This window comes from Neocloeon triangulifer, unplaced genomic scaffold (genome assembly GCF_031216515.1).
Source record: "Neocloeon triangulifer isolate White Clay Creek 2 clone unplaced genomic scaffold, ASM3121651v1 ptg000006l, whole genome shotgun sequence".
NCBI lineage: Eukaryota > Metazoa > Arthropoda > Insecta > Ephemeroptera > Baetidae > Neocloeon > Neocloeon triangulifer.
The window spans coordinates 935002-953809 of record NW_026775549.1 but is presented as its reverse complement, the minus strand read 5'-3'; the positions used below and the strand labels follow the sequence as shown (position 1 = coordinate 953809).

The following is an 18808-nucleotide window of genomic DNA, read 5'->3' as shown; positions in this document are numbered from 1 at the left end:
TTAAGTAGGGTCACCAACCTCACAGAGTTCAATAACAGCACCGGGCTGCGAAAAACCGTCGCAAAACTAGGGGCTATGAACATTTGCGTTCTTTTAATTGGCACCGTGGGTTTAATTGCGCAAATTATTGCATCAGCAGGGACGCTCAGACCTGTTGACAGTAGTTTCATCTGCGCAGCACTTATCGATCCGTGACCTTAAAGTGTCAAGTTGGCAATAGTGCGTTGGGTTTTCAGCAGCTGTTCCTTGTTTATGTTGTAATCGCAGTTAGTTGCTATTCTCGTTTATGTTTGCACGCAATTAACGATTTGCAGAAAATGTTGGACCTGGAGATTGTGCCCGAGAGGTCTTTGGGATGCGAAAATTGGGAATTCATCCTTGGTAAGCGATCTGCAGCTTGAGAAGCTCGCAAAACTGAACGTCGACCTTGTTTACAGGGATGCACTTCTCCCAGGCAGTGTCAGTGATTCAGTCGCAGATTGGCGTAATCAAGGGAGTGCACGTACTGTACAGTGAAATGGTAAATATCATGCATACCTGTTGATTATCCTATGCACATATTTCTTGACCTTGACAGTCGTGCATTGTCAATAACGCCCTAGTTTCGTTTCAATGCTAATTATTTGGGACAATTAATGTCAACAATGACGTAATAATTTGCAAAAATTTTTCTTTCCAGGATCCCCTGAATACTGATCTCATATTAGATCTCACCCAAGATGGGATTCGACTTATCTTTGATGCTGTTGTTCAAAGACTCAAGGTAAACTTCTAATATTTATTTAAAAATAAAACTTCCAAGCTTCTTTATGTATAATTAGATTATAATTTTGATAATTTTTGCTGCTTGAACTTAATTTAATGAGGTGATGTTATCGTAGGTCATCGAAGTGTACAACATGAAGCTGGTCAGGCTCAAGTACTGTGGCGTTGTCTTCAATTCGCATGAGACTGTTCCGACCGTGGAACAGATCGAGAATTCGTTTGGCGCCACTCATCCTGGCATGTACGACAGTGGAAAGCAGCTGTTTGTCCTTAATTTCCGTGGTTTGACTTTTTACTTTCCTGTCGATTCAAAGTACCAAGTAGGTTTTTTTTAAATCGTCTTGAACAATAAAATAGTAAAAATTCCACTTTAAGCCGGATTATGCCCTGGGTCTTGGCTCACTGCAATTTCCCAGTGGATCAAGTCCCGTGGTCAGCTGCATGGCCATATACTCGGGTAACAACTCCTCTGAGACCAAGGCGCCTCTTCTGCCTTTGTGTGTTTACATGAACAATGTTTATCTGCAAAAGGTGGAGGTCATCAGGGAGGCTCGTAAAACCTCTGGCCTTCGCCTGCACCTTTACAGCGAAGGTAATATTGTCTTTTGAATGTTTTGAAAATATCAATTTTTTTTAATTTTTTAGGACCATCTCGGTTCTTGGAATATAAGAGCCAAAACCTAACCAAAGAAGTTTTCTTTGGGGACACTTGCCAGTCCGTGCTCAGTTCTTTGGGCACCCCTTCTCGAGTCTTTTACAAGTCCGAGGACAAAATGAAGATTCATAGTCCCAACTCTAACAAAAAGTCGTCCGACGCTCATTCAGACTACTTCTACAATTACTTCACTCTAGGACTTGTAAGGCTGATTGTTGTTTTTTTATTTTAACTGTCTCACTAAAGGCATGTTGTTTCAGGATGTTTTGTTTGACTCCAAAACTCAACGGGTTAAGAAGTTTGTGCTGCATACAAACTTTCCCGGTCACTACAACTTCAACATGTAAATTTTCAAATGTATTTCTTTGCATTTCATCACAACTCTTTAATAAATTTAGGTATCATCGATGCGAGTTTGAGTTGGTTCTCCCCCAAGACAGCAGAGACAATAGTAAAAAGCTGATTAATATCCCCTGCCAGACAGTGACGGTAAGTTCTTTCAAAATCGATTTGGAATTTTGATCATAATTAAATTTTTGCTCAGGTGACGACCTTCACTCAATGGGATGCGATCTCAGAACAAATAAGCCCCAGCGAGCGGCCAGTGGTGCTAAATCGATCTTCTTCGACCAACACAACAAATCCTTTTGGATCAACCTTCAGCTACGGCTATCAGGACATAATTTTTGAAGTGATGCCGAACAACTACATTGCCTCCCTTACCCTGCACAGTGAGAGTGAATAACACAAGCATTGCGCCCCTCTGCACTAGCTGATGTGAGCACCACTTTCTATTCAAACTGGTTCAAACAAATCATTTTCAAACCACACAGTCTTCCCGTTTGGAATAACAATACTCAAGAGTTGTGCAGAGAGGAGCATTAGACGTTCGTTTTAGATAAGTCTAAATAATAGACATTTGCTATTAAATTGATTGCCTATTCGTCTTGGATTCATTCCTCCATTCAGTGAGCAATACTACAATTCTTTGTGCAAAAGCGAAGTAATGACAAATCATCAAAAAGTAAACTATACCAAGTATATAATTTTGTATTGGAAAAAAAATGAGACAGAAGTTGATTAATATTATTATGCGATAAATTCTTTCTTTTTGCTTTATTTTAATTTTTTGTGATATTTTAATGCTATCATTACAATGACTTTATGATAAGCATAATTATATATTTTGCAGTGCTGATATTTCTATGATTGTCTTCAATCGATAGTCTATATTTATTTTAATAACGAATGACGTAGGCTTACTTAACATTAGTTGAGCGTTTATTTAACAGTGAGTAATTGTCTTATATGAATTAGCAGGCACAATCAAATGAAACATCTGAAATGAAAATATATATCTCCACTTTAATTCTACTGTTCAACAATAATAAGACTCCAATAAAAACTTATACTCAAAAAATAACATTTTGCAATATCTGTTAAGTTCATTACATGGGGCTTGTAAAATTTGGCACAATGATATTTTCTCCCTGATACCCTTAAAAATTTCGATATCGACAGCAATATTGTACTTTTGAATTGGCAAGGCACAGACAATAGTTACAAGCAGGTTACAAGTTACAACAAAGGCAACATTACATTCTGAAAATGCCAAACTTGGTGTCTGACAGAGGCACATTCATAGCAGCACTCAAACTCAAACCCAATACTCTCCTCGTATCCATGGGATCGATGACGCCATCATCCCAAAGCCTAAAAATTTATTATTATCGAGAGTAAAAAAAATTATTGTTATAACCTTACCTTGCGCTAGAGAAATACGGACTACCCTCTGCTTCATATTTCTGAACGATAGGAGCTTTCAACTTTTCCTCTGCCTCTTGTGTCCACTTAAATCATTATAAAAGTTTTACTGTGAATTTATTTATTCACAGATTTAAAAAGCAAATTTTACCTCCTTCTTGTTTCGGATCATCTGATCTCGTGTAATTTGGGCCATGACTCCTGCTGCCTGCTCACCTCCCATCACTGAGATTCTTGAGTTAGGCCACATGTATAAAAATCTGGGTCTACAAATGTTTAAATTATTTAAAAATCTCCTTTTTCTTGCACTGAAATTACCCATAAGCTCGTCCGCACATGCCGTAGTTACCAGCGCCATATGAACCGCCAATTAATAGAGTCAACTTTGGCACATTGGCACAAGCAACTGCCGTCACCATTTTGGCACCATTTTTAGCAATGCCTCCAGCTTCAGCATCTCTGCCAACCATAAAACCTGTAATATTCTGAAGAAACAGCAGCGGGATTTTTCTTTGGCAGCAAAGCTCAACAAAGTGGGCACCCTGAAATAATTATTTGATTTTATTTCAATCAATAAAATATTATTTTGGATTTACCTTGAGAGCTGATTCAGAAAATAACACGCCATTATTTCCAATGATCCCGACGGGAATTCCGTGGATGCTCGAAAAACCCGTCACAAGAGTATCAGCGTATCGAGCCTTAAATTCGTCAAACTTGGAACCATCCACGATTCTGGCAATGACCTTAAGGAAAATTTTTAATTATTATAATACAAGGCTTCCATAAAAAAGGAACCTCTCTGACGTCAAATGTTTTTTTGAGATTGCCACCAACAATGCCATATAAATCATCAGCTGGGAACAGGGGATCTTCGACAGGTGCTTGGACGGGGGCTTTCTTGTTACGATTCAAATTGCTAATTACCCGACGAGCAAGATGGATTGCGTGCTTATCATCCAGAGCATAGTGATCAGTAACGCCAGAAGTTCTGCAAAACGTCAGCTCCCAAATTTTGCAAATTAATGAAAATGGTCAAAATTTACGTGCAGTGGAGGTCAGCACCGCCGAGGTCTTCAGCCGAGACTTCTTCTCCAGTTGCTGCTTTTACAAGAGGTGGACCAGCCAGGAAAATAGTGCCCTGTTGCTTAACTATCACACTTTCGTCAGACATGGCAGGTATGTAGGCACCACCAGCAGTACAGATACCAAGGACAACAGCAACCTTTAAAATCGATTAATTGAAATTTTGATTCAAAATTTATTTTCTGCAATTTCATTACTTGAGAAATGCCTTGTGCAGACATATTGGCTTGATTGAAGAAAATGCGCCCAAAATGCTCCTTGTCTGGGAAAACGTCAGCCTGTCGAGGCAGGTTGGCACCGCCAGAGTCGACCAGGTAGATGCAAGGCAGGTTATTCTGCAGTGCCACTTCTTGCGCTCGAAGGTGCTTCTTGACAGTTACGGGGTAGTAGGTGCCACCTTTGACGGTGGCATCGTTGGCCACAATCACGCATTCTGTGCCGTGCACTCTTCCTATTCCAGTGACAATTCCACCGGCAGGCACGTGCTCATTGGGGTAGAGGTCATGAGCAGCCAGCTGAGAGAACTCGAGGAACGGAGAGCCAGGGTCGAGGAGGAGGTCAATTCTCTCACGGGCCAACAACTTTCCTTTTTCCTTGTGACGTTTAATGGCAGTTTCACCTCCACCGGCGACGACTTTTTCAATGTTCGAGCGAAGTTCAGACACCAGTTGGCGCATGTGAACGTAATTCTCCTAAATATTCATAAAATTTTTATAATTGAATATAAATTTTGCATTACAAAATACCTTGAACTCTGGAGAATTTCTATCAGTATCATTTCCGATAGCGACGGCAACTTTGTCAGTGTGATAGCGGTTCTTAAAAATGCTTCTTCTCAGCGGTGCGATGTTTCGTAGCAACGCAACGTTGAGCCTATTCATTTTTGTGGTGTCTGTTTTGGTACAGTAATATTGAGATTCCGGAATTCGATGTAAAATTTAAGTTGATTCTATCAATTAGAAGGCAAATGAAAAGACTATATTATTACAAAATTCTACTGTAAAAACGAATTTCGTTACCGCAGTCCAAATCAGTCCTTTTGATATAATTAATTCATTAACATCAATCTGCGATCTTCGAGGTTGCAAATTTTTGACACACCTCCTTTTGTCCTTTGCGCAAAATGTTACACCCCCTTGTCGTAATGCGCATGCGCTACCTCTGTTCGGCAGACATTTTTCATCTTGAGTCGTTTTCCCAGCTTTCAACAAATCTCGTCGAAAAATTGCCATGTTGTCCTCTAGGTTGTCTCAGGTCGCCAGAACCTTTACGACCTCTGCCATCAGGCGAGGTGGAGACCATCATGTGACCCTTCCCGGAGACGTAAGTTGTTTATTTCGTGCACAATAATGTGCGATCTTTTCATACCAAGAATTTTTGCACGTTTGAACCCTACTTAAAAATTTTTAATTTAAGCTCTATGTCTGAAGGTTACCTAAAGTTATTAGCACTTATCTTGAAGATAACCTTATTTTGAATCTATGCAGTCAGTAAAATTTATTAAAAAATTTTACAGTGCCAATTTTTCTCAACAGACAATGCCTTGTTCGGGAATTAAAATTTCGTAGCATCAATTATTGAAAAGAATTAAAAGTACTTTTAAGACGGGGGCAATAAATATTCCAAATATTAAATGAAGAATTTTATTTGATTAACTTATACTGTTGGATCACTTCTGATCACCAAAATTAAATTGGTTTTAAATTTAATCTCGGTCTCTATTATTCGTAAATTTTGAGAGTCGGCAATGCTGCTCGATGTTCTGTTTTCATTGATATCACTGGGAAATGCTGGATATGTTTCATGATTTTCACGAAGTGACTTTCTACCATAATCAGGGACGTAACTTTGAAGTCAGGGGTCCTCTTGAAACTCATGTAAAGTAGGCAGCACCTTGACACATGTGCGTTGTGGGTTGCATAAAACGTCGACTTTGGTATAGGCCCTCGGAAATGCGCGACCAATGCCCCAGGAAGTTACGCTCCTGGCCAGAAGCATCATCCTAATTTTTTTTTATAAATATGTATATTGATTTATATTGGAGCGTATAAAAATGAGTTTTTTTTTTAATATCAAATTAATTGTCTGCCTATTTATGAATTACAAATTTAAAAAATTCTTTAAAAAATTATTGTATAATATAAGTGATTGGTTTTGTTTCAGAACCTGCCATTCCAAATCAAGAACAGGTACAGGCTGACCGCCCTTTTCATCGTTTTCTTCGGCAGTGGCTTGGCTGCTCCCTTCTTGATCCTGCGTCACCAGCTCCTGAAGAAGTAGAATGCCTTTTGTTTCCTAGCTGTTATAGAAGTGTACAGATTATGTATCTAAGGACAAAAAAATAATAAACCCAGTGGTGCGTTATCAACAAATTCGCACATTATTTTATATCCCTTTACTTCAATTTTATCTTCAATCAAAGAAAAGAAAAAAAATTGTGTTTTTGTCTAAATTTTTTAGAATGGTGAAAATTCATTCGCCTGTATTCTTTTCTTCTGTATCATTCTGTATTTTAAAATTAATCAAGTATTTTCCAATTGACCTCATTCTGCTTTGCACAAGATATGCAATGAGCTTGTCTATTTAAAAAGGAAGACGTTATTAATTTTAATAAGAACTTTCAAGCTTACTGTGCTTCTTTTTATTGAAATATTTTAAACGCTCTTCATTCTTGCGCCTGTTAAAATAGTTTGTTACATATACAAAATTTAAAAAATATATTTTTTGAGGTGTTTCTCTATTTTTTTTTTTTTTTTTTATTCTCTTATTTATTTCTACAAAAATAAAAAGCTTACTTTTTGTAATAATTTCAGAAAGCAGTTTAACAGAATAACCAAAAAGATTTTTATTTTTTACACATTTCCTACTGTTGTACCATAATATAATTTTCATAACAGGTGCAAATTTTTACTGTGAAATTTTGTATGTCAATTTCTCTACACTTTCGCGCTACATTTTGCTCGTGGATAGTCAATCAGGCAAATGTGAGCGTGCATGTATAGGGTGCAAAAACAGGAGAGACGTGCGTTAGCCGAAAGGGGTGCGAGCAAGTTCGTTTCCGGCGCGCTGAACAATCAGATTATTTCCTTTGACAGGAGGCGAAAACGCACACAATGTCATCGGCTTTGAGCTGAAATTAGCAAAGTGTCCAGTCGGACGGTGGCGGGTCGACGAGGAGTGCGGGGGCGGGAGAACGCGCAGGGGGAGCGTGTGTGTGAGAGAGCGAAGCGAGTGTGTGTGCTGGATGATTACGCACGGGAAAATATGAGTAGCGAGTTGCAAAGAAGAAAAGTTGGTGGAGAGCGCTTGCGTGCGAGTTGTTAAGAAGCGAGCGAGCGACATTGATTATTTGGCAGCGAGTCGACCAGCAGCTAGCCTGGGGAGGAAAAATGCTTCGGCGGCCTGACGGCACTGCCAAATGTGAACGACCCTAGCAATGGGCAGCAATTGTTCGTCCAGGCAGGCCCACAAGGACAAGGACAACAACTCACCTTGCTCCGAAGAGTGAGTTAGGGCGGCGGTATTTTGGGCCAGAGCTATATATAGGCCCGCATTTACATGTTGCGCCAGCACCAAAGGGTTGACTCTGCTCTTTCAACCCGTTATTCTGAGCATCTCTCTTATTTATTTCGCTCCTCTTCCCGCACCGTGCCTCTAAATCTTGAATGGTCCCATTGCAAACTCCTCAATTCTTTCGTCCGGCAGGCCTCGGCAGGGTTTGTTTTGAAATAAAATGATGAGTATTTTTGCGGGGGTTGGTTTCGCGGTTAGGGGGCACCTTGCGTGTTGCATCTGCCGATGCCGGGAAAGGATAGAGGAGCTTGCAATCACTTGCAATTTTTTCTCGGCTAGTTGGAGAAGAAAGGCGCTTTGTGATGTGTTTCATGTGGGTAAATCATTCGTGGGTGGGACGAGCAAAGAAATATAGACTCCAATTAATGGAGGATTAGTTAGACTGATAAATGGGGCTTAGAACAGATGAAAAATTGTACAATGGTTGTAAAAAATCTATTATTATTAAAAAAAATTGATATCAGCAATTTTAAAATTTAATGAAATAAAATTTAACCTGTTATTTTCAATCAATCATCATTTTTCAGGTCACCTTGCTATCAATTGGCAAAGGTCGAGAACAATGCCAATGAGACAAAGAACAATCACAAGGACGATGGAGGTGGTGGAGGAGTTGCTCACCCTGACGACGGCAGAACTACTGCAACTGCAGTACCGAACAAAAGTAATATTTACTATATACTTGGTTTTTTAAAATTATAATAAATAATAACCTTTTCAAACTTTATAGCAAATACCGCACAATCAAAAATATCATCAAAAGAAGAGAAACAGAGACCGAAAGAGCCGCCACTGTCCTCTGAGCTGCTCAAATTCCCTGGTCACCTGGCCAAACTATTGACAGGTCGAGCGCCCGACTCAAGCAAGCCCATCAAAAAGACGCACAAGATCGCCCTTTATGTATGCGCAGCCGACTCCCAGGATTGCTGCGTTGAAAAAGGCGTACTGCACAATTTTGTGTACCCTGAGCTCAGGTCCATTTGCAGAGGCAAAGGGTACGAACTGCATATCGTCGATCTGCACTGGAAAACGGCGCTTGAGAAGCAGCAGGACCATGAGTTCCCAGAACTCTGCCTCGGAGAATTAGCTCGTGAGTAATTAGTATTATTTTAACGTTATATAAAATTGAAACAAATTGTTTAATTTTTTAAGGCCAAAGCGAAATCGCATATGTTATTCCCATCATTTTTCTGAACGACTCGCTCGGAACACCTCTACTGCCAAAGACCATCGAGAAACAGGACTTTGAATTTGCCCTCAACAGCGCCGAGAACAAGGAATTGCTGCAGAAATGGTACAAACTTGACAGTCATGCCCAACCTCCATGCTACAGGCTGCAACCGATTGGCTCACACATTCCAGGTTGAAAAGATATTCATGAGCATAGTATTATTATTTTTCAAAGCAGTACTAGAAAACTTATTTAGGCTTTTAATATATATTATCATTTAAAAATATTTCCAGCAAATGAAGTTTAAATAAAACTTGAATATTTTCATGTAGGCGTCAAGGAAGAGGGAGAAAATGAAGTGGCCCTCAACGAGTGGCGCCTCGAAATTGAGCGCATCCTGGCCGTCATGGTGGAAGTGTTTCCAGCTGAGTTGCGGGATACATATCTGACCACTGTGGTGGAGCAGGAGGTGCACAACACGGTGCTGATGAGCCAAGAGTTAGCCAAACGAAGCATATGGGTTTGGAGGGCGAGTGCCCCACAATCTGCCGATGACGCCGCAGAGATCTCCACGGGTTTAGTTGAGCAACGGCGGCGTCTCGAAATTCTTCAAGATAACCTTAAAGGTCAGCTGGCTGAAAAGCACATCATCAGGGTGCAGGCCAGGGACCCTGAGGCCGAACAGCAGAAACAGTACGCACAAGACCTGGCGGAAAAACTGGACGCACACTTGCAAACTGCCGTCACAAAGATCATCTCAGAAGATTTGGCAAAGGTAAATTGTTATCCATGTTAAAATATAATTATAAGGTTTTCTATTTTGCTTTGTTTACTTTAATGAGATTTGCATTATTACTTCTATTTTTAAATCAAGGGTCAGACAAAATTGTCTTGTAAAAAGAATAATCGATGGTATCAGCGCCTGCGAAGGCTGAAGTATGCAACCGGTTGGGTTTGCGTGTTGCACAGGTTGCATACATTTCAACCGCAAATTCAGACAAAATATTTACATATTTGGGTATTATAATTGAAAGAATTTTCTGTGCTTATAGGACCCGCTGAAGTCCTGCTTAGGAGTCAGCGGAGAACTCTTCCAAGAACTGGTACAACAAGCAAACTACTGCCAGAAAGCTGCCCAATGCAACATCAACCGAGAGGAAGTATTGCAGCATGTTAAAAAGTATTTTTATTCCTATTAAAAAAAATTAGCTTATTACAACTCATAAAATTTCCAGTTACATTTTAGAGAGCAGCACAACTCCGCTTGTTCTGCATGGGCCAAAGGGTTGTGGGAAAAGTGCCCTGGTGGCAAAAGCCTTCCAAGCCATCAAGGTGTGGCAACCCGAGGCGTACAAAATCATCAGATTCACAGGTCTCACACCTGCAAGTGGCACAATGGAGCAGCTGCTGCTCAGCATTGTGATGCAATGCTCCGTTCTTGCTGGGTGCGAGGATTGGTACTGCCCACACGTGAGTTTTTGGATTGTTATTTGAAATGTCTCTTAGAACAATATTAAATTACACAGAGTGTGTCGACGTACGGAGAACTGCTGCCAAAGTTGTTAGCGTCGGCTAGTTCTCGAAATCCACTCATCATCATGATTGACGGAATCGACCAAGTTAGAAGCTTTGGTTGCCAGTCTTGCGAGTGGCTCCCCGAGAATCTTCCTGAAAACCTGAAGCTGGTACTCTCGGTTGACGAAGACAGTGAAATGTTCCAGACCATTCAAGCCAAAGTTTCCGACCCAACCAAACTTGTTAAGGTATTAATTTCTAAAAACAAATTTGAATGAATATTTCATGCGACTACCCCATATCAGGTCCCTCAACTGGGGAAAACTGAGGCCAAGAGCATATTGATGTCTGCTGTGGTGCAGTACAACCATAGCATTAACAAGCAAATCCAAGACTTTGTGCGCAACTCTGTCATGGAATGCACTTTACCATTATATATTAAGGTGAAACATAAAAATATATTATTTAGAATCGTCTTATTAATTTTAAATTTCTCCTTAGATCTTGTCATGGCAGACTTCATTGTGGGTTGACAAAGAGCACACAATCCTTCCCAAGGGGAATGTCAAGGATCAATTTCATGCATTACTCGAGGAACTTGAGACAATCCTTGGCCAAGTCAGAGTATGCATCTTTTTCTCTTTTTCATTATGCAGGAACCATTAATTTTTTTTTCAATTTCAGATCAAAAAAGCATTATCACTCATTTCTGCATCTAAATTTGGACTGTGCGACTCAGAAATGCTGGACTTGCTGGCACAAGACAGTGTTTACCACAGTGAGAAGACTTATGGTATTAAAAATTAATTCAAATAAATGCATCAAACTAATTATTAATTCATACACTAGTACCATGGGCACCAGCCTGCCTCTTTTGGGCGCAACTCAATAAATACCTTGCGCCATTCCTCGAATGGACCAGGGTGTCGGGTGGTTACTGTGTACGCCGCTGGAGAGACATCAGCTTCCAACAAGCAGTCAGCGACAGATATATGGACGAAGATTCAACCAGGGAGGCGCATGAGAAGCTTGAACATTATTTTAGCAAAGGGGTGGTTATTGCTGATGGACTTTCAGCCAGAATAGTTCAGCAACCAAACAAGGACACTGAGTTGTAGGTTTTTTCTGTTATAAAAATTTAAATTTATACCAAATAATTTTAAAAAAAGAGTACCTTATCAACATAGCAATAAAAATGAAGGTTTAAAAACCATAATTTTCTGAAATAAAATTTAATTTTCCATTAATGAATTGCTTTCCTTTTCAGATACAACATCCGAAAGCTAGTTGAGCTTCCTTATCAAACATTTGCTGTGAGTGGGAGCATCGAAGAGCGCTTCCTACTTGACGAAGAATGGCTGCTGGACAAAGTGTGCGGCGCTGATGTATACCAAACGCTTGAAGATTTTGCTTTGGAAGGGAGCGGTGACGAGGCGGCCACCCTTCGGAAGTGCTTGGAAGAAAGTAGCCAGGCTCTGGCCTATGACGGCCGACAGCTGTGGGCGCAGCTGCATCTCCGCCTCTCACACATATCACTTGAGGGCCAACCCCGATTGCAAAGGCTGCAAAGCATGTGCGCGGCGCCGCCGATCGCCTCGTTGATGCCGCTGGGACCATTGGAGCCCTCTGACGAGCCACAACCCATCAACTTAATCACGCGGCTGCCTGAGATGGTGCGATTTGTCTGCACATTGGCCACTGAAAAGGGCGAGGTGGTCATTTGGGACGTCTGCACCGGCCGCCAAATTCGCACACTGACCAACGTTCCGCAGCCATCGGCCATCAAGCTCATCGATTGGCGTCGGTGCGTTGTTCTCTGCCGCCGAGAGCTCACCGTGTTTGACCTTGACCAGGGTCAACTACTCAAAAGGTTTGTGGTTTAATTTTGTGTAAAATTATCTCTTAGCCTTGGGGCCTTTTTACAGATTGAAAGGCGTGATGAACCAAAAAATGCCCTACTTTGGTTTGCACGACGAGCACCACCTTGTCGCCCTGTCCCGAAATCGCATGTATATCAACCTGATGAACCTGGAAACAGGGGATTGCGTGACCACCTTCAAAGCGGGCGAAGACCGTTTCCTCGACTCTCTGCTTGTGTCCAAAGATGGTCGGATCTTGGTGTGTGGAGACGAAACTCAAAAGCCCTTCCCGTTGTTGGTGTGGAGCCTTACCTCAAGAAAACTCATGTACGACTTGCGCATTCCTCATCACGACTTTGTCACCAGTCTCGCAGCCATCACGGACGAGGGACATTACGTTTGCAGTGTCTGCAAGGTGGGTTTTAATTACAGAGCTTGAAGCAAGCAACCAATGCAAACTTTTACAGGAGGTAGACGAGCCGTCGCCAAATTTCATAATTGTCTATGACCTTCAAAGTGGCACCTTGTTCAAAAAGTGGAAACCTGGCGTCAACACCGTTTCTATTGCAATCTCATCATCACAGGACAAATTCGTGATTAGTGGACACGAAGACTCGCAAATTTTGGTTTGGGATTTGACGACCGGTAAACCTTGATTGATTTAGTGTTGGGGAAAAAAATTGAAATTATTTTATAGGTAACTGCCGACACACTCTGAGTGGACACACTGCCCCAGTAACCATGCTGAGATTAGACTCAACTGGCTCCTTCTTCCTTTCCACTGACTCATTGTGTCGTGACCGTTCATTGAGATTATGGAATCTGAGTTCTGGTAAAATTTTGAAATTTATTTTGTGAATATATTATATTGGCATTTTCTACAGGAACCTGCATAGCTGTTTTCACGCCTGACTATCCATTCACTGCATGCGAATTGGCCAACGGTGGCCGTGCAGTGATACTAGCAATCAAAGGCCAAGCAGGGATATTAACGTTGCATTTAAAGAGCACACAAGAAGAAGAGGAAAGCCAGGAACAAACATACGGTGATTCAGAAATGGATGGCCAAGTTGTTACTTTAAATGATGAAGACTTTCGGTGACAAGCTAATTTATAATTCTGTATATGTGTTGTCAAGACAAAACTCAAGTCAGTTTCATCCTTCATTTCTCCTCATGTCAAATGAATGTGTCATTAAAAAATAAAGCCCATGATATCAACTAGAATATCTTAAAAGTTTTCATTACTTAATATTACATGAAATTTTACAATTGGACACCGGCCAAGTAATCGTCGAATTAATATTTTTAAGTATTGAGGTTGATCACTTACGAGTAAAGAAGCTCATGATGCCAGCCTGCTTCTTTTTTGCTGGGGCAACAGCAGCTTTCTCTTCAACCTTCTTGGTTTCTTCCTTCTCTATTATTTTTACATCGTCATTTTCCTTGGTGTCAATCTTTTTTTCTTCAGTGACCCAGACCTTTTTGGTGACTAAAATAGCAAATTTTAACATAAAAACTATTCCTTTATTAATTTTATCTTGCTTACCAATAAAACCTTTTTCATCTTTAAACATCTTGTCGACCAGCTTGCGTTCACGACAGACTCCTTCTTCTTGAGACACTTCAGGCTCCTCCTTGGCAGCAACTGCTGTTGGTGGTGCAGGCTCGTCTACTTCGACTTCTTCAATTTGCCCTGGGACACAATATCTTATGCTGTACACTGTGTATATTATTGAATCTTCATTAATTACCTTCATTGTCACTGCTATCAGAGTCAGACTCAATCACAATCCTCTTCCTCTTCTTTTCAGGATGCCCGTTAGATTTTGCAGGTTTCCTCTTCGGAGCCACTTTTCCGTTGCTCGCTTTGCCCTTATTATTTAAATTACTCTCCACTGCTTTTGATTTGGGTTTCGTCTCAGTTGGTTTGGGCTCATCTGAATGAATTTGAGCTTGAAAAATTCTATAAGTAATAATAAAATAGAGAATACCCTCTTCTATATCTATAGGTTTCTCCTCTTTAGCAGCAGGCTTGGGTTCCGGCTTTGCCTTGGCAGGAGCAGCTCCTCGTTGAAAGAAATTTGCAATACCCTTTTGCTTGCTACTGTTGTTTGAATTTGCCTGAAGCTTTTTGGATTCCTGGTTTGTCATAGAATAATGATAATATTTTTTTAATAAAATATTAGAACCTTCTCAGGCGCAGAAACTTCAGTCTTCTTCTCCGCAGAGGCCTCTGGCTCTTTCTTAGTATCTTTTTGCATGGTAGGAGAATTTTCAGGCTTAGGTTCAGATTTGTCTTTCTTAACTTCTTCAACCTTCTTTTTCGTCATGGCAGGTAATAATGGCGTTTTAGCAGTTGCGAATTTTCTTTTTCCGTTGCTTTCTTTAACCGAAACATGCTTATTTTGGATGCCAGACACTCTGAAGATAATAAAAAATTGTGATATTGCTACAGTTTTAATGGTAACATAATCAACAGCTTACTTTTCTGCAACATCTTCAATTCTTGTTGTCACGTCGGACAAAATTTCAGTACTCTTTGACCCTTTATAGACGGCATAGACGTGACTCGAGGATGACTCGTAGAAAGACGAATTGGTAATTGTTTGGACATCTTGCTTGTGAACCACGCAAACATGCCATCCAAAACCATTGCTTGATGGAACCTTGCCCGAGACAAGGTGGGTTTCAGAGACTTTTCCTTCCTTGCCATCGGCAAAATCAGCGAGTATTCTGCAATAAATTTTTTAAGCCTCAATAAAAAAACGTTTAAAAAATATTACAACACCCATACTTTTTTGCTTTGTTAACGTGGACGTCCAAGTGCTTGCTTAGTCTCTTGTATGAAACCTGCAAAATGTCCGGAAGAATCAATAAAAAGCTAAAAGATGTGTATATAATTGCGTTCAAAATTGTGTCAAATGCGAAGCAGTTTGATTTTTCGCTGGATTTGCATGTAAATTACAATCAGTAAAATAAATAGTTAAGTTTTACTAACGGGCACGTCTTGTCCAATGACAAGGTCCTCAATTTCTTCAAAATGAGCTCCCATCTCCTCTCTCGGCATTAAATTTTACTGGAATTATGCAGCGAGTAAATTTTCTTTGTTTACAATTTTATTTCAGCACGGAACAAGGCACCGCCACTGCTCTCATATGTTATTGGCGCTGTTTCCCGCGTTGTTCGATTCGACCAATGAGAATTTTTATATAAAAAGAAGGGGCTGATTTAAATTTTCTAATAAAGGGACACGTGTGACTAACATTGCAAATTTAATTTTGTTGGCACATCAGATTTCATTGCCAAGATTGCAAGATTAAAAAAAATAATAAAACGTCTTTTTATGTGTCCTATTAAAAAAACAAACATGCACTGAGACTTTGGAAAATTTGGTTATTATGACATATAACCTAAACTGAGCAATTTTTTACATTCCACATGGGTAACCCCAAATTTGATGTTGGCACCCTAAAAAATTGTGTGGCTTATTCCTCATGAAACGAAGGCACACTCCATAAATTTTTATAAACAAACTCAAAATTTTGCGGGTTTTACGGGACATTTTGGAGGAATAAAAAAAATTAATTCTTGGCTCCCAGTAGTGGTCGTATATTTAAAACCAGAATAATTTTCCAGAAGGGTGGTATTTAATTAAAAGGAGACAAATTTTCTAATTCATTTTTCATCTGACATTCATATTCATATTATAGATTTTCATGTGATTTTCCATTGAAATACCTTAATAATTACAATGCTATGCATGCATAATATGAACTTTTCTTGTTTAGGCTAAAATGAAAATTGAAATCTAAAATTATATTGCTGAAAAAACTAAAATTTCTTTAAGAGAGGTCAGAAAAGCCAATTAATTATATTTATAAAAATGTATACAGCTGCTTCATAAAATATATAATATAGATTAAAATAACAACATTAATTTCTGCGAACATCCTTTTTCCTTTTTTGTAACACAGTATTTCAAATTTTAATCACGATTTATTGTGCATACCTCTTGCGGCAACTAAGGAAAGGGTTCACAAGCTGAACTGCTTTTCCATTTTATCAGCAATAACTTTGGCTATTGCTAGAGAAGAGGTTGCCCCTGGGGAAGGAGCATTTCTGCAATGCAAGATCCTCTTGCTCAGGGGACCTTTTCCTGAATCAAACACAAAGTCTTCGACAAGATTTCCATTTGAATCCATGGCTTGAGCACGAACTCCACTTGGACCCCTATTATTCTTTATTAATTTAAGATTAAAAGCACTTTAAAAAAATTACCTTCGAATATCAGCAGCATTGATGTCTGGAATGAACTTTTGCAGCTCTTTGAGCTGTTTTGTGATCCAGATGGACTTGATCATTTCAGAAGCGCCAAAGCCAGCATACTTTAACGCAAGCTTTCTGAATCCTTTAAATTTAACAGCGTCCAACAAATCGGTCAAATTAATATCTCCATATCCATATCCTTCTCTTTTGAAGGCAAGAATTGCATTGGGGCCAAGCCAGATACTGCCGTCCATCCTTGGCGTAAAGTGAACACCGAGAAAAGGGAAACGTGGATCAGGAACCTAAAAAAGTTTTGAATTTATTCATTTGAAAAAATAAAAATAAATTATATAAATACTGGATAAATATTTCCTTTGACCATGTGGCTCTTCTCTGGACTAAGGAGAAGATACTCTCCTCGGAATGGCACAATTTTTGGCTCACTGGAGCAACCAGACATTTGAGCCAGTCGATCAGACTGCAATCCACCACAAGTAACCACAAATTGCGCTCGGACTTCCTTTATTAGAAAAAATGTTCAGACTTCTGAAAAAGCAAATTTATTTTATTTTTACCTGACCAGGGGCCCCGGTCACTCTGATGCAGTGTTTATTGTCACTTCCTTGCTTATTGCTTTCCGCAATCTCTTCAAAACCAGAAACAGGGAAATTTTTGAAAATTTGACCACCCAGAGCTTCAAAGTCTTTGGCATAGTATTGTGTCACCAAACCCCAATCTACAATTCCTGTGTTTGGTGACCAAACTGCTCTTATTCCCTAAATAAAGATAAAAAAGTTGAAGCATAAAATAAATTCAATACTATTATAGCATAACTACGCACCTTACAATATGGCTCAATTTCTCTTATTTTTTCACCGTCAACCATCTCTAAACCAGGTACTTTGTTTTCAACTCCCTTCCTCATTATTTCATCCAACTTTTTTACTTCATCGCTATTTGTGGCCACAATAAGTTTGCCACACCTTTTGTAAGGTATATTTTTCTCATCAAAGTATTTGTACGACATCAAAAAGCCTTCAACGCAGAGTTTTGCTTTCAGTGTCCCTGGAGTGTAGTAGATGCCTGCATGAATGACACCACTGTTGTGACCACTCTGATGAGCAGCTGCAATTTTATTTATTTTTAATTTTTATTGATCGATTAAATAATACAAAGTATTGAATACGATAAAAAATATTTTACAGTACCTAGAACTTTCTCCTTTTCAAGGACAGCAAAGGTCAAACTAGGGTGTCTCATTTTAAGTTCCCTTGCTGTTGCCATTCCCACGATGCCGCCTCCAACAACCACCACGTCATATTTTTTGCTCGATTCAGAGGTCGAAGAAAATCTAGCAAAGTTCAACACCATCAGATATTTTGTTTTACAATAAATATAAAAAATTGTATCAAACCTAGCTGGAACACTGGCTCTTTTTGGGCCATGAGATGCAAAGACGATACAAGGACTGACCCTCAATCCAAGAGTTTTGCCAAAAAGCTTCATCGAATTTAAGCGGTTTGCGGACAAAACATTTAAAGATGTCATTTTGAAAGCGTCAGGCAAACAAATGCAGGCTTACTGAAACCTGAGACATTAAAATATTAATAATTTTGGCAAAATTCAATGCAAATAAAATTTTATCAAGGAAATTTCTCTCTGTTTCTCTCTTAATGATGTTATCTGTGTTCAATTACATTATTTACATAAATAAATAAATTATAAGCATACATACAAATTGTCCAAATTTGTTAAAAAAAAGGGAGAGATTTCAATTATAATTTAAGAACTCCTGTGCTTACGAAAAGTCGGAAAAAATGAGCACTTAAAATGTAAGTGTATGGTGTACGTGCCAGAAAATTTCCATGCCAAAGGGCCCAAAGGTTATGTTTGCAGATCTTCTGATTTTCGTTCTTGGTTGTCAAAAAGAGCCGATTTCCAGCTGTACAAAATGTAAACACACAAGCAGCTTTATCACCATTGGCTGCAATACCGTTGACAGCCAATCGCAGCGCTATCGTCCTCCCACCCTCTTTTTCCGGAGCCGGCGGAGCCGCTGCTGGCGGGTGTACGCAGGTGTACGCAGGTGGGGCAAATTTTTGCAAGTTTCGACAAACAACGACAACCGACAACCCTCCAGCTTGTTGCTCTT

At 39.7% G+C, this 18808-nt stretch overlaps 6 protein-coding genes across 8 annotated transcripts; 3 read left to right on the top strand and 3 right to left on the bottom strand.

Annotated features, from left to right (window-relative positions):
• The first annotated feature begins 220 nt into the window (after positions 1-220).
• Positions 221-2843, top strand: LOC132194499 (PHAF1 protein CG7083). Its single transcript, XM_059615807.1, has 9 exons — positions 221-381; positions 438-520; positions 680-763; positions 882-1085; positions 1141-1357; positions 1411-1622; positions 1681-1763; positions 1819-1909; positions 1965-2843. Exons 1-9 carry the CDS (start codon positions 318-320, stop codon positions 2163-2165), a joined length of 1239 nt encoding a protein of 412 aa, XP_059471790.1. The 5' UTR covers positions 221-317; the 3' UTR covers positions 2166-2843.
• LOC132194498 (methylcrotonoyl-CoA carboxylase beta chain, mitochondrial) lies at positions 2766-5423 on the bottom strand. Its single transcript, XM_059615806.1, has 10 exons — positions 5290-5423; positions 5017-5219; positions 4468-4962; positions 4231-4409; positions 3983-4175; positions 3781-3930; positions 3503-3726; positions 3336-3450; positions 3185-3270; positions 2766-3133 (listed from the first exon to the last, which is right to left on the bottom strand). The coding sequence occupies exons 2-10, from the start codon at positions 5149-5151 to the stop codon at positions 3016-3018; spliced, it is 1695 nt and encodes a 564-aa protein (XP_059471789.1). The 5' UTR covers positions 5152-5219; positions 5290-5423; the 3' UTR covers positions 2766-3015.
• Positions 5423-6642, top strand: LOC132194500 (cytochrome c oxidase subunit 7C, mitochondrial-like). Its single transcript, XM_059615808.1, has 2 exons — positions 5423-5593; positions 6434-6642. Exons 1-2 carry the CDS (start codon positions 5501-5503, stop codon positions 6548-6550), a joined length of 210 nt encoding a protein of 69 aa, XP_059471791.1. The 5' UTR covers positions 5423-5500; the 3' UTR covers positions 6551-6642.
• An 831-nt stretch (positions 6643-7473) lies between these two features.
• Positions 7474-13610, top strand: LOC132194506 (NACHT domain- and WD repeat-containing protein 1). Of its 2 annotated transcripts, none has more exons than XM_059615814.1 (17): positions 7474-7774; positions 8371-8507; positions 8574-8933; positions 8996-9205; positions 9347-9789; positions 10067-10194; positions 10250-10484; positions 10541-10777; positions 10835-10972; positions 11031-11153; positions 11214-11322; positions 11379-11643; positions 11797-12399; positions 12455-12803; positions 12856-13033; positions 13086-13220; positions 13273-13610. In XM_059615814.1, exons 1-17 carry the CDS (start codon positions 7707-7709, stop codon positions 13488-13490), a joined length of 3936 nt encoding a protein of 1311 aa, XP_059471797.1. In that variant the 5' UTR covers positions 7474-7706; the 3' UTR covers positions 13491-13610. The 2 variants fall into 2 exon arrangements, with proteins under 2 accessions (XP_059471797.1, XP_059471798.1); XM_059615815.1 differs by lacking the exon at positions 7474-7774 and adding an exon at positions 7876-8156.
• Positions 13273-15548, bottom strand: LOC132194511 (nucleolar protein dao-5). The gene is made up of 8 exons (XM_059615822.1): positions 15389-15548; positions 15185-15240; positions 14875-15123; positions 14580-14811; positions 14382-14529; positions 14142-14327; positions 13937-14083; positions 13273-13879 (listed from the first exon to the last, which is right to left on the bottom strand). Exons 1-8 carry the CDS (start codon positions 15455-15457, stop codon positions 13713-13715), a joined length of 1254 nt encoding a protein of 417 aa, XP_059471805.1. The 5' UTR covers positions 15458-15548; the 3' UTR covers positions 13273-13712.
• A 470-nt stretch (positions 15549-16018) lies between these two features.
• Positions 16019-18651, bottom strand: LOC132194510 (L-2-hydroxyglutarate dehydrogenase, mitochondrial). 2 transcript variants are annotated; one of them, XM_059615820.1, is made up of 8 exons: positions 18510-18651; positions 18071-18244; positions 17865-18007; positions 17498-17781; positions 17232-17432; positions 17015-17176; positions 16669-16958; positions 16019-16620 (listed from the first exon to the last, which is right to left on the bottom strand). In XM_059615820.1, the coding sequence occupies exons 2-8, from the start codon at positions 18202-18204 to the stop codon at positions 16425-16427; spliced, it is 1410 nt and encodes a 469-aa protein (XP_059471803.1). In that variant the 5' UTR covers positions 18205-18244; positions 18510-18651; the 3' UTR covers positions 16019-16424. The 2 variants fall into 2 exon arrangements, with proteins under 2 accessions (XP_059471803.1, XP_059471802.1); XM_059615819.1 differs by having other exon boundaries at positions 18459-18604.
• Positions 18652-18808: the final 157 nt, after the last annotated feature.